The sequence below is a fragment of the Lepidochelys olivacea genome (genome assembly GCF_965140295.1).
Source record: "Lepidochelys olivacea isolate rLepOli2 genome assembly, chromosome: 1".
Classification (NCBI taxonomy): domain Eukaryota; kingdom Metazoa; phylum Chordata; order Testudines; family Cheloniidae; genus Lepidochelys; species Lepidochelys olivacea.
In genome coordinates this window covers 127,869,311-127,884,200 of record NC_140411.1, presented here as the reverse complement: position 1 = coordinate 127,884,200, position 14,890 = coordinate 127,869,311, and the positions used below count along the sequence as shown (strand labels likewise).

At 44.1% G+C, this 14,890-nt stretch overlaps 1 protein-coding gene across 1 annotated transcript in view; it reads right to left on the bottom strand.

The window, feature by feature from the left end:
• Positions 1-6,599, bottom strand: part of XG (Xg glycoprotein (Xg blood group)) — a 33,643-nt gene extending 27,044 nt beyond the window's left edge. Inside the window, exon 1 of the mRNA XM_084617330.1 lies at positions 6,370-6,599. Within this exon, the coding sequence (XP_084473456.1) occupies positions 6,370-6,430 (61 nt within the window). The 5' untranslated portion in view covers positions 6,431-6,599. The remainder of the gene's footprint in view (positions 1-6,369) is intronic.
• Between the last annotated feature and the right edge of the window lie 8,291 nt (positions 6,600-14,890).

Here is a 14,890-nt window from a genome sequence, read left to right as displayed (position 1 = left end):
TAACCAATTTATTTGAGCATAAGCTTCAGTATCAGTTGGCCGAAGAAAGCGCTAAGTGGAGATAACTGGATGACCCCCGGAGGGCAGAGTGGAATCCACCCAACAGCCTCAAGGATGGGAGAACCAAAGAACAAGATAACATCTGGCAGCACGGAGCCATCAGGGATGTGCCATCTGCTGATGGCTTCATCATGCTGTTGCTGAATCAATCTCCGTAGACTAGCATAGGAATAAACTCCTATAAAAACAGACCCTAAAGACTAAGGACTTTGAGCCTGGTTCTGCAACCAGGAGCATCGGATGCGCATCTGACAAAGACTCGGCTCCACCCTCATGTCTGGCCAGTAACTTAGCATGAGCAACCTCTAGGCTGGTAACTATAACTACTTTGCAGAACTTGTATGTGTATGTGTGTGGGAGTGAATGGGATGTAGTAAATATGACTGTTTACTTGCTTTGCCTCTTTTGGTATTTTGTGTGAGTACATGGGATAGAATGTTTATGATTACTTGTTTACTGTGCCTCTTTTTGTATTCACAATAAACATGGCATTTTACCTCATCCCCTTTTAAAAGATCCTGTTGGGTTTTATTTTATTGGTACAACACAGGTTCATTGGTATGTTTTGTTTTGTTTTTTTTGCCCCTGGAGAGAAAGATATCACATATGGATCAGAAGTTAGTGTGTCCCCCACCCCGCCCCGCCCAAGATTCAGTCAACTTGAGACTTCCCAAGAAAAGATATTAGGAATTAATATGTCATTGTTAACAAAGATGATCAAATTAACCTGGAATTAAATAATAGCAAAGTATTACCTATTACAGAACCTGATCCAAACCTGAATGATGTCAATAGAAAGGCTTCTACTGACCGCATTCAGCTTTGGATCAGATGTCATAAACTAGTGCGGAATCATGTCACAGGCTGGAGCCCCTGAAAAATAAGTCTTGGTCTGCCGGTTTCCAAGTAATAGACTTAAGCGAGAGAGCAGAGAGAGGCAATCCTCTTCTCACTTTACCAAAACTGTTAGAAGAATTGTTGGACAAGGAATTCAGTCCAATATTGTGCATACAAAAGGTATCTCAATTATCTCCTGCTCTGACCATCTTGAGACAAGATGGCATGGAGAGGCAAGAGTTGTCTGTTAGCTGCTTTTAATTTTTATTATTTTCTTGAAAATAGTTATAGTTTTGTTTCCATCAGGATGGATGGGTATTAGCTTTTCCTGGTGCGGCTCAGTAGACAATCCTGTAGACTGAAATTTAGATAGTACACAAGGGCCCTTCATACCTACGTAGATCCCCACTGATGACTACTTGTTTTCTGCATAGCACAGAGGACCTCCCATCCCAGAATTGGAGCCTCAGCGATGGGTTTGATAAAACACAAGTGTAATTTGCTTTTTGTTATTGTTATTTTACTCCAGTGAAACTACTTATTTGTGGAACCATGTAACATTTTCTCAGATTACAAAGCGGTCTGTCATATTGTACTATCAACTTGCTCATGCAATTACCATCGGATGCCTGAAGATCCTGTTGACTTTGAGACTACAAAACTTTCCTGACCTTGAAATTAGCCAAGATGGAGAAACAAACAATAAATGCTCCCCAACCCCGAATAGCATATTCATGCCGTGGAATGAATTTAATGTTTTCTTAATGTAATGAGGTTTTATGGGTCATCCCTGCAGGCAGTTAATCATTAACAGGAGCCCTCACCCAGTGTCCTTCTGCTCTGGCCGCAGTGGGTTTCAACCATAGGTGCTGACTTTCTAATGTGCCTGGGGGTGCTCTTGCACCCACCGGCCTCACACCTACTCCACCCATTCCCCCAAGGCTCCACACTGCCTCTTCATGCCCCCGCCTCTTCCTGCCCTGTTCCACCCCCTCCCCCCAGCTGGAACAGCTGATCCATGGTGGGTGGGAGGGACTGGAATGGAGGGGGGAGGCACTGATCAAAGGGGCCGCAGGTGAGCGGGAGTTGCTGGGGGAGGCACTAATGGGGGACTGCCAGTGGGTGCTCAGCACCCACGTTTGTTTTTTTCTGTGGGTGCTCCAGCCCTGGAGCACACAAGGAGTCAGTGCCTATGGTTTCAACCATCTAGGTTCCTAGCTGCTAACTGGTGGTGTCTCCACCTGACTGCTTACCATAGCCAGGAACCCTACCCTACCTCCATATGTGGTTTTTACAGTCACTGACCCAGTACTTATCCCTATAACTAGCCTGATAGCTCACATGTATACTCTTCTGACACCTCCATAATGGATGAAGGTACACTTTATTTAAAAGTGGAAATATAGAGGAAGCATATAAAAGGAAGGGGAAGATGGATTTGGACTAGGTACATCAGTAACACCATAGAATCTGCAAGTAACACTACTCCCAGGGTGGATTTCCCTGGATTCCTAAATTCAGTTTATTCCAGATAAGTGGGCTCTGTAATGTGGAGGAACCAACTACCTTGCTGAGGTGTTGCATGCCTGAAGCTGCTTGAGTGTGGTAAGGTGGTGAGGGCACCATTTGCCCAGGCTGCTAACCTTGCTGAGGTAGCAGTAGGCATTACTCACACTGGAAAAAGTCCCCACCATGTAGGGGACCTCCTTCAGAACATAAGAATGGCCCTACTGGGTCAGACCAAGTGTCCATCTAGCCCAGTATCCTGTCTTCCAACTAAAGGTTTCAGAGTAACAGCCGTGTTAGTCTGTATTCGCAAAAAGAAAAGGAGGACTTGTGGTACCTTAGAGACTAACCAATTTATTTGAGCATAAGCTTTCGTGAGCTACAGCTCACTTCATCGGAGTGAGCTGTAGCTCACGAAAGCTTATGCTCAAATAAATTGGTTAGTCTCTAAGGTGCCACAAGTACTCCTTTTCTTTTTGTCTTCCAACTGTGGCCAGTGCCAGGTGCCCCAGAGGGAATAAACAGAACAGGTAATCATCAAGTGATCCATCCCCTGTCGCTCCTTCCCAGCTTCTGGCAAACAGAGGCTAGGGACACCATGCCTGCCCATCCTGGCTAACAGACATTGATGGACCGATCCTCCATGAATTTATCTAGTTCTTTTTTGAACCCTATTATGGTCTTGGCCTTGGAAGAGGGGCAGGGATTTGGGGAAGGAGTCCAAGAGGGGCAGGGGTGGAGCAAGGTTGAAGTCGTGGCTGGGCCGGGGGCAGAGGCAGGTCAAGCACCCACCGGTGCCAGCAGAAGTTGGCACCTATGCCTTTCAAGGCAAAATAGACAACTCCCCCAGGCAGGGAGACAGTCAGGAGATCCTCCCCATTCCCTGAGGCAAAGCTGTCCTCCTCTCAGCCCCCCTCCAATTGGTTTAGTCAGCCTTCCATCCCCTTGGGTTCACCCAATCACAAGGCTCAACGTGCTCCCCCTCCTTTACTGGAGGGGTGAGCACACTTTAGTCTTCCAAATCTCTCATTTACCAGGTAACAAGCTTGGCTCACTTTTAGATCAGGCTCATTTACCCAGGTTTCAGTTCTGCTGTTCCCTTAATGTATGTTTCATTGACCATCTATTGTCTTTGCATGATGTTTCTTTCTATGTGATTTCTTAGAACGGCATTAATGTTGGCTGTGGAGAGTAAAGCGCTCTTAAAAATCAACTGTGTCTTTTAAAAATTATAAAGAAAACCAACCAAACAACAAAAATCAGTAAATTGTCAGCCAGTGTGTTGAGTTCTTAACCATATTGGGTCCTGATCCTCAGGTCTGATCGGGCTGCCTTGTGCCTCACTGCGGGTGGTGGAAAAGGCCCATGAAGCTGGGCTAACCAGCCAAAGAGGGATTCCCACGACACATGGGAATCCCCATATGACATACTGTACAGCAGGCCTGCACAACTCGTAAAGCAGCGAGGGCCATATTACTGCAAAGAAAACAGCTGAGGGCCGAAACAACCGCACGCACCCCCGCACCCCTCCCCAGCGCTGACCGTCCCGCAGAAACAAACCCTCCTTCCCCAGGGCCACCCCGCTCGGTGTGAGGGGGTGCAGGAGTCAGGGCACGGGGGGGCGTGAGGGGAGATGCGGGGGGCTGGGGAGGTGTAAGGGGGTGCAGGGGTCGGTGCAGGGGTCAGGTAGGCAGAGGGCTGGGGTCGTGGGGGCACTTACAGCGGGGGCTGGAGGAGATATGCCCTGATTCCAGCCCCTTCCCCAAGGCCACGCTCCCTCCTCTTCTCTTCCTCCTCCCCGGAGCAGCAAGTGTACTGAGGCTCCGCTCTTCCCCCTCCCTCCTGCTGCTACTACCCACTCGGCTCGTCATCCCTCCATCCCCCCCAGGCTCCCTTCCTCACCCCCCGCTGCCTGCTCGCCTCCTCAGCCTCCCTCCCCTGCCACCAGTTCACCTGCCCCCAGCCACTAGCCTCTTCACCACCCCGCCTGCCCACCGGCCAGCCAGCCAGCCAGCCGTTGGCTTGCTCCACCCTGCCACTTGCCTACTCACCCTCCACGGGCCACACAGTGAGACCACGGAGGTCGCATGTTATTCGGGCCTGCTGTACAGCTTGTGTGGGAATGCGGCAGGGAGCATGGCCATCAGGCAGCTGTGCTCCAGCAATCTTTGGGAGTCCAAGCAGCCAGGTGCAATTCAGACCAGCCCTGAGGCTGTACCAAGGGTGAGCTGTCCTGCAGCCACCCACAGGTTCAGGGTTAAGGGCATAAAAGCACATTGGCCATCCTTTGCAGGTCCTTCACCAAACACAGCTTGGCAGGATCTGAGGAGTGGCCCCTTGGAACTTTCACCACAGCAAGATAAATATGCTGATAATAAAATTCAGTGGATGCTGCCCTAGACTTAAAATAGCCAGCCTTAGTTTTCTAAGGTGCCCTTTAAAGGAAAGCACCCTGACCATTAGGTACAAGCTACCAAAAGCACAGCAAAGTACAGCTACTAATTTGGTGCACAGGTGAAGCAAGTTGGTGTTTCTATACTGTGCAAATGAGACTAAGGTTAGATCTCGAGCTCCTAAATTGTATGTCTAGTGGAAGTGTGGTGTTTCTCTCCAGACTCTTTCTCTTCCTCAGAAACAGATCTGCTAAGTAGAATGGGATAGTTGGGCCTAGAGCAGGGAGCCAGCCACAGAACTTCATGCCTTCCAGTTTTTATTTATAAAACACTCTATACACACCAGTTCAATGCTCTGTGTGCCTGCCCCATAAGTGAAAATACACCATGCAATACAGAGGGCGTTCATGCATGTGGAAATTAGCTTGCACATGCCCGTATTACATAAACGGCCGACTCCCAGCATAAGATAATACTTGAGAACAAGAAAGTCTGCATGCCAATCTTAGAGAGACTGTGGCTCATCGCTGTTCATATTCCTAGCTTTGTAATACTACTCCCTGATATTTCCTCTTCCCCAGCTGTGATAAGTTCTCCCCCCAATACATCCCTTCACTTTAATAGAGTATCATTCCAGTCACTAAAGATAAGGCTGTGTCACCATCTATCATTGCAAAGTTTTCTAGGGATTAGAACTAGGCTTGGAAAGATTTGCTATTTTTTTCGTAACTGCTGGTTAACCAGTGATTTCTCCCTTCAAACACACCTATTAACACTTATTGTTAATCAAAACATAACAAGAATAAAAGTTTGCAAAGGTGCTGCACACTGGCAGATGCGGGTTGCTTTATATTGCTGTTAGCTCTGTTATAACTTATTTCTGAATGTAGCAAATATTGAAGAAATAACCATCGGACTCCTCCTCCCCATGATGGGCAAAATGTTTTCAGTTGTGTATTAATGTTAGGAATGAATATGTAATGTGAATCCTACACATTTAGGAATAGAGAGCTCGAGGTCAATAAAGCAGCAACATTAAAGCGCAGCCATCTTGCAAACACAGCATCTGCTTTTACAATATAAAAATAAGCCTCAAAATATCAATGAGCAAATATGCTATTAAAAATGTCCATGTGTCCAAATGTATTTATCTGGCAAATGTTCTCTTTATAAATTACACATTTCCCTGTAAGTTTTCATCTTAAACCTACTGTTTAAAAACATTCTAATTCAAAGCCCCAAGTTTTAAATAATGTGAGGGAAGAAAAGAAAGATCTCCAGTTTAGGTTGTCAGCTGTAACTTTAACTCATGCATCCTTCTCTCTCAGCTCCTCCTTTTTTTCCCCTTCTGGCAATTGTAAGTGTGTGTCCAAAAAGTTATATATAAAAACTACAAGAGGTGCCTATCTGAACACTCTGGGTCCATCTGTCAAATACTTTGAACAAGTACAATAAAAGAGAAACAGCAACGCTTTGTATTGTTACTAAATAACCAAGCAGTGCTAACATTACACAAGTTTTATTGCTTTTCTAACACTGTCTCAAACTAAGTCCCAGGTATAAAATAACTTACCTCTAACATGGACCAGAAGAAAACCCAGGCCCAAAAAAAGGGTCGTTCTCAGCCTCATCATGGTCTTATTTACAGTTCACCTGCTGCTTCTCCAAACACTAACAGCTTTTTCCTCTGGAGATTTTTTAAATTGGCCAGATCAGACAAGTCTTTTTGCACTATTACACTCAAAAATGGATGGCTCAGTGGAGAGAGAAGTCATTAACAACTCACCCACTTCCAAAGCCTCCAATCCCAAATAGCAGAGCTGATGAATAATATTATTCATTATACATATAGGTCATATACCTACATGATACATCCTCCCCGCCAAGAAACTTCAGGCCCGCAGCTAATGAGAAGGGAAGGCAACCGACCAATGAGGAGATAGGAACATAAGAAACCAACATTCTCCCAACCCACCTCCTTCCCCAGAGCCAAGACACCGTTTTTAAACCTTCCCTTCATGAGACACCTGCAGAGTCGGGTGGGGTGCTGCTGCAGCTGGACTAACTCGCCGCAGAAGAGAAACTTCCCATACAGCATACCCAGCAAACGATACCATTCTGTTCATAGGCATAATTGCGATTTCCATGTTCACTTTTTGGATGCTAAGCAGTAACGAGTGACATCTTGTCAGATTTCTAACCCGTCACTCAATAGAGGAGAAAAAAATGCAAAACAAAGCACCCAAATTGCACAAACTAAATGTAATAGCTGTCACAACTTGCCTTTGAGTCATCTGCTGGGAGCTTGAGCAGTTGCAAGATAAGCAACCCTCTCTGGTTCAGAGGTTTTAATTCACTTCAAAAGAGCGGTGGAACCTTGTTCATTCACGCTGCTGCCTGGCAGAGCCATTGCAAATGAATGAATTTTGTGAATTACTGAGTGCAGCTAGTCAAAAAAAGGACAAACATTTATTCTGAAAAAAATCTGATTCACTCTGCTGGTGAGTAAGCAAACAAAAGTAACAGGAAAGCAAGAGCACAGAGACCAGTTTGGAGCTTGACATAAGAGGACCGCCTGAGGCCTGAATGGGATAACAGGAGGGTGTCTCTATCAACCCCTGAACTTGCTTCACTCCCCCCATTTTCCATCCCTAGACTAGGCAGAGTGCAAGGTGCAAGTAGTGGAGTCTTGCAAGTAAATCCCAACATTTAAAGAGCTATTTTTGTGCAGAGGATGGGAGGTTGCAGCATGAGAAGATGTCTGCTAGTGAAGGAATGGCTCCCATAAATAACTGCAAATTAAGTCAGAATTAAAAACCAAAACCAAAAACAGTCTCGAGGCTGGGAATGACTGGAATCTAGGCATTAAGGACTGATCTATATATCAAAGCTCTGGCTGAGAAGAAATAAGTTGCCGATTTGGAGGACAGAGTCACTGTGCTGGAAACCTCAGTTGGAGGAACCAGAGGCAGAGGGGACTGTGGCAATGCTGCAGGAGACTGCTGGAGGAGAAAGAGAAAAATGGAAAATGAGAGAAAAGAAGCAACATCATAACCCAGAGGCTTCTGGAAATACTGAAAGAGGAGGCAGTTTGGTGCATGCAAACCTTGCTTAACGATTTGTTAAGATTGAGGTCTGTGGAAGAGGGGAAAACAGGTAGGACCACAGGGATTACTAACAAGTTCACAGGTGAAATCCTGACCCCTTTGAAGTCAACAGTATTTTTGCCATTGACTCCAATAGGGCCAGGTTTTCACTCCAAAGATTTAATCCTGAATCTTCACAACTGTCACCAAAAATGTATGATCATGGAAAGGGCTACAGATCAGTCAGAACTTGCACTCCAATACCACAAATTTCTATTATTTTAGACCTCTCTGCTCTAACTTTAAAAAAAAAAAGAGGGAAAGAGAGGGATGAGATTACATTTAGAAGAGCAGAAATTCACTGGACAGGGATTTCCATTAAATTCACATTCAACTTTCAGATTCATGGAGACACATGATCCATTTAGCCTTTGTTCTTGTTCAAACACCTTTCCAATATTATTGTATATTTGTTCTATTAATATTTGCAGCCAAGTTTGGTGATTTTTATAGTTAATATACTCAAAGGGACACCCAGAATTGCAGCTATGTCTGGAAGGACCCTAGAGTGAGTTTCAATGAGTCTGTCAAAGTCTTTTTTATTATTATGCCACTTCAGTTACTCACAGGAGCATAGGGGTCTTAAAAAAAATGAGCGGCAGGACAGCATTAGCAGTCATCAAAAATCCCCTGGAATGATTTGCAAAAGTAGAGAGCATTAATGCTTCCTGCTCCAGTTTCAATTCGATCTTTACTTCCTGTCCTCATGTGTCCTGTGGTGTTATTGTGGGGGCACAAATGGCTCAATTTCAGAACTGCTTGAGCACTCAACAACCCACTGAAATCAAGGGGGCCGGGGGTGGCTCGGGTACATGCACGGAGGAAGCCTGCATCTTTGAAAAATTAGGCTACAACAGCATAGGCACCAACTTTTCCCAGCGCCAGTGGGTGCTCGACCCCCTCCTCCCGGTGCCCCCAGCCACGCCCCGACTCCACCCCTTCCCCAAAGTCCCCGCCCCAACTCCATCACCTCCCTGCCCCTATTGGACTTCCCCAAATCCCCGCCCCGGTCCCGCCTCTTCCCTGAGCACACCACGTTCCCACTCCTCCCCCTCACTCCCAGCGCTTGCTGCTGTGAAACAGCCGTTTTGCGGCAGCAAGCCCTGGGAGCTAGAGGGAGAAGCGGGGATGCTGCGCTCAGGGGAGGAGGCGGAGCAGATGTGGGGCGGGGAGCTTGGCTGCTGGTGGGTGCAGAGCACCCACCAATTTTTTCCTGTGGGTGCTCCAGCCCCAGAGCATCCAGAAAGTTGGCGCCTATGTACAACAGTTCCTGTGATCACGTTCTACTCAGGAGAGGGTTAAACTGAAATAGTAAATGAAGATCCCATTATAATGAAAAGAGGAATCTGTAAATAGTAAGACATTTAGTACATTGCTGTGATCTGAGAATGGGAAGAAGAATGAAAGCTTTGGAAACTGAACAAGTAACAAATAGTAAGTAGCAAGTTGAGTTTAAATAATGTAAATTGATATTGAAACTGTTTTTGCTATGATGAAAGACATGAAAATTGTTGTCATCACTGTTTTGGCTAAGACAGCTAAATATATTCATTCTTGTCAGTCCCAAACATTGAAGCTGAGAAAGTTATTGGCATTTAAGTTTAAGTGGCTGAGGAAATCATTTCTAATTTCAACAAAAGGAGTAGGCTATATGACTCAATAGGGAGTCATCATAAGACCTTTGAAGGCCTCTCTTCAAACTAACATATGCATGTGTGCGCTAAGCCTGATTTCAATGATGAAACTGTTGATATCCTGAAGGTAACAGAGAATCTAGTGCAGTTGAATAATAGGGAATCTTAGGCACGCTCATTGAGGTTTAATGGCTTTACTTTACAATAGCTATTTTCTTGGTGGGTGGCTTTTCTGTATGTACCATATCTTCCCTCTCTTCATGTTGGGGCAAGATTTCTTATGTGAGAAAACTATTTTAGATCCACATCTCTGCTGAACACAAATCACTAACAAATGCGTCATTTGGTATGGCAAAGCATTTTACAAAATGTAGGCTGAAGCAATGAGCGGTGTTGGGAGTCAGGATGTCCCAAGTACTAATCCCACTTCTGCTACTAATGCAGTGGGCACCCGTGGGTAAATCCCCAAGATCCTCACAAGTTTTTAGGCACCTGAGTCCCATTGAAATCAATAGGAGTTAGGCACCTAAATTACTTTGAGGATCTGGGCCTGTGTCTTTTTGGCTTCAGTTACTCCTCTGTAAATAGGTGATAAAAGTGTGTGCCTACCCACCAGGGGGAGTAACAGCTGTACAGTGCTTTGAACATATAAAGCACCACAAAAATCTAAGCATTTTCTTTTTAAAAAATTAAATAAAAAGATTTAACCATTTTTCTTTTTCAAACCTTAGCCCAAGAGTAGACGATGAATAAATGCAAGAATAAAAGTAGATTCCCTGTAAACCTTATTTTCTAACTCATTAAGATGTGAACAGATTGGAAAAAGTCCAGAGGAGAGCAACAATAAATTATTAAAGGTATAGAAAACATGGCCTATGAGAGAAGATTGAAAAAATTGGGTTTGTTTAGTCTGGAGAAGAAGAGACTGCAAGGAGACATGATAACAGTTTTCAAGTACATAAAAAGTTGTTACAAGAAAGCAGGAGAAAATTTGTTTTCTTTAACCTCTGAGGATAGGACGGACAAGAAGCAATGGGCTTAAATTGCACCAAGGCAGGTTTAGGTTGGACATTAGAAAAAATTTCCTGTCACGGTAGTTAAACACTAGAATAAAATTACTTGGGAGGTAGTGGAATCTCCATCATTGGAGATTTTTAAGAGCAAGTTAGACAAACACCTGTCAGGGATGGTCTAAAGATAATACTCAGTCTTGCCATGAGTACAGGGGACTGGACTAGATGACCTATCAGGGTCCCTTCCAGTCCTTCGATTCTATGAATAACTGATGTGCATGTACGTTTGGTATACACGGTGGCCCACCACACTTTTTGTATGTACACTCTTTTCTTGATATAATTTAAAAATGGTTCCCACATTTCATTTAAATCTCTTTGTGTTCTCCATATCATATCAGGTATTTTGTAAATAAGCATGTTAGATCTGAGAAGCTTGAAGTGGGGAGAGTAGTGGCAGTTACACCCTTGTCACAGTCATATCTTCACCTCCTGAGGACAAGTTAGGCCTTACCCCACTAGAGCCAGATACCTGTTTTATTGCTCTATCTGCATTGCTCAATGGACCCCTATCAGAATTCTGGGGAGAGCAATTCCATTCCGCCAATTGCTTCCTATGATACAATGAACATTTTTGGTCATAAAAACTGAAGTATTTTCACTAATACCTTGATACATCCTCCTGTTTTTCTTGCTCTCTCTCATGTGGCCACTTGGTTGGTTGATTAATCCTCTTCAGAGATGATTCAGTGGTATACGTTGGATCTGTTAACCTGCCTTTGTACTAATTTACAAGTTGAAGGGATTGGAAGGCGTGAGAGCATTTTGCAATGATCTCTGAATTTGGCCCCCTGGTGTATGCATGTATGTACACACACACACAGACTATAATAGGAGCTATCATACCTGGACTGTATATAGTTTCAGAGAGTTTAAGGCCAAAAGGGGGCATTAGATCATCTAATCTGATCTTCTGTATATTGCAGGCCATTAACTCTCACCCAGTTACCCTGAGGCTGAGCCTGTCTTTGGGTAAAGCATCCAGTCTTGATTTGAAGACAATAAATGGAATATCCATTACTTACTTTGGTAGTTTGTTCCACCTTCTCCATTAAAAACTTGTGCCTTACTTCTGCTTTGAGGTTTGTTTGGCTTCAACTTCCAGCCACTGGTTCTTGTTAGGGACTTTCTCCACTAGGTTCTTTCCCCATGAAGATACTTATACACCTTAATCATATCACCTCTCAATATTCTTCTTGGCAAACAGATTGAGCTATTTAGATCTCACTGTAAACCATTTTCTGCAGCCCTCGAGTCATTTTTGTTGCTCTTTTCTGCATCCTCTCCAGTTTTTCCAACATCCTGCTTTCTGGTATACAGTGCCCCCATTCTGTAAGCCTGGCCTGCCTTCCTTGTTTCTAGATGTATAAGTATTTGGCTGTATTAAAAACACAATTTGTTTGAATGGGCCCAATTTACCAAGAAATGCTTATGGTTCAGTATGACTGCCCTCTCATCATTATTTACCACTCTGCCAGTCTTTGTGTCCTCCACAAATTTTATATTTACTTCCAGTTCATTGATAAAAAATTTTATTAGCATCAGGCCTAGTACCACCCCTGGTGGAATCCCCCTATAAATATCCTCATTCGGTGTTGTTTCCCCATTAACTAATCTAAAAAATTAGTCAAACAGTTCTTAATCCATTTAAGATGTGCTCTATTGATATGTATAATTTCTTATTTTTTAAAAATCAGAATGTCTTTGTGTACAAAGGTTGAAGTATATTACATCTACACAATTACCTTTATCAACCAAACTTGTAGTCTTGAAGAATGAAGTCAAGTTTGCATGACAAGACCTATGTTCCATAAAACTGTGTGCACTGGCATTAATTATATTCCTATTCTTTAAATCAACTGAATCCCTCAGCTTTGGGAAGTTAGCTCTTTTGAAGCACCAAGTATATAAATTACTGGTTGGACTGTGCTCTATTTGCCCTTATTGAATGTAATCAGGTCACGATAATTGGTCCCCATGCAACCTACCAATTTCCATTTCTGCCACTAATCTTCCTCCATCATAAAGAGGTGTAACAGAGCTACATCATCGTGGTGCAATACCTTTTGTGTTAAAAAAAAAAAATAATTGTCTAAGAAAACAAAGAAACAAGAAACAAAGTATAATGATATTTCACTATGGGCTACATGAGTCCTCCAGCATGTCTCCCAAACTGAAGTTTTTCTTTCTACATTGCCTGCAATGCATAAAAGAAATAAGTACAACTCCTTAAAGAAGGAAAAGTTAATAAGTAACGTTGCTTGGCCCTATTAGCCTTTTTTACAATAGTGCAACAATACACAGCTCTTATAAGCATTTTCCATCAGTAGATCTTAAAGTATTTTTTCAAATGCTAAAGGTTGAACTGGACATGCATTTTCAAACTCAAATTCTCTTTTCCTCCTATTCCCATTTGTCCTTTCATCAACTTTCTTCTGTAATATTGTCACCAGCATTATTTTTTCCTTCCTCCACAGCTGTTTTTCCTTCCCTCTAAATTTTATACACTGTTACTTATGTAAGCAGTATCAGGATGAGCTCCACCCTGACATCTGGTGGTGAGGTGTGGCAAGTTGTGGAAAAGAACTTAAGGGGCCGATCTCATTTGCATAGGCACACCCTCCCCACCTTGAATGAGGCCATAGCTGCCCAAATGGTCACTTTGACTGCTGTGGGATTCCCAGTGTCTCTGTTATTGGGGCAGGAAGAATAAATTGTTATTACCCTGATTATGGGAACTATGCTTGGAACTGTATGTGGCCTTTTGTTATGATGGAGGGACTCACCATCAACTAAGTAGCACTCGCTAGGCAAGGGTCATGGGTTCCAAAACTCTGTGAATTGAGAGAGGTTGGGGACAAGTATTAATACTTGGTGGCATGGGCCCCTTGGTGAGGGCCTTACATGCTAATTGCACTTCCTCCTCTCTCCACTGTGGAATATCAGAGGTAATTTTGATTTCATTAGAAGTCTAGTTACAGGCTGCTGAGCTCACTTTGGGCTAACGGTGCACCAGCACTGAGGCTCCCCTACTACAAGCTGAATTCACCAAAGAGCTGAAATCACTGAGTGTTGTGTTAAGTAGTGGGGGAGCCTGAAGATATATTGTGGAGCAGTTTGTGGGATGGCTGGAGTGCCTTGTGGACAGGCTGGTGGAGCAGTTCGTGGGACGGCGGGAGCTGCTGGTGGGATATGATGTGGAGTGGAGCAGTTCATGGGATGGTGGGAGCTGCTGGTGGGCCGCGGAGTGAAGCAATTTGTGGGGCGGCTGGTGGAGCGGAGCGGAGCGAAGGCCTATGGAGCGGTCAGCTTCAGATCATGTAAGGTGCCTTTTACCCCTGCCCCCATCTCCACCCAGGTTGGGAGGTAAAGCACTGCAGATAAACTTTTGAACTCTGGGGCTGCCCTGACCAGGGACAGAGACTTTTGGGTCATTGGACTTTTGGGACTTTGGGTGATTTGGGGTTGCTGGACTCAAGAACCAAAGGGAAAGGGGCATGCCCCAATTTGCTTGGGGTGGGGTTTTTGCTCATGGGTTGTTTTATGAATCCTGGTGGTGGTGTTTCCCCAACATAATGCCACATTGTTTCTCTCTGTTATTAAAAGGCTTTTTGCTACACTCAGACTAGGTGCTTGCGAGAGGGGAAGTATTGCCTCTTGGAGGCGCCCAGTGGGGGTGGTATATATTTGTCCCAGGTCACTGGGTGGGGGCTCGAGCCGGTTTGCATTGTGTGATTGGAGTGGATCCCCTAGATATTGAACCCGGCCCCTGTTGCTGCCAACTCTGATGGGCAGAAGGGTTACACTTACCTCCTTCCTATTGTTGTTCTCCTTTTTTTCCATCTTGATGTCTTTCCCATGGCATACAGAGTTCAGTTAGCACCCAGGCAGTTGCCTAAGGGATTTGACAGCAGGGTTGAAAACGGACTTTAAAAAATAAAATGTAATTCATAGATAATTCAGTTCAAAGTGGTTGCACTGACCCATGTTATATCAAAGTTTTACATTAAAAGTTAATGTTCAGAAACATTTAAACTAGGCATGTTTTTAAAATAGCCAATAGTGGGAGTTATGGGGTAAAAAAAAAAGTTACGGGTCAAAGATACAGTTTTCCAAAAGTTTCTGTGCCCTTCAAATTGTCATGCAGTTCAGCTCTCATGGATGCTAATGGGATAAAATAATCAATGCCAGAGTGTGAAAACCTTGTCAAATTATTATCCTGAAGTGTTTCTTTGACTAGA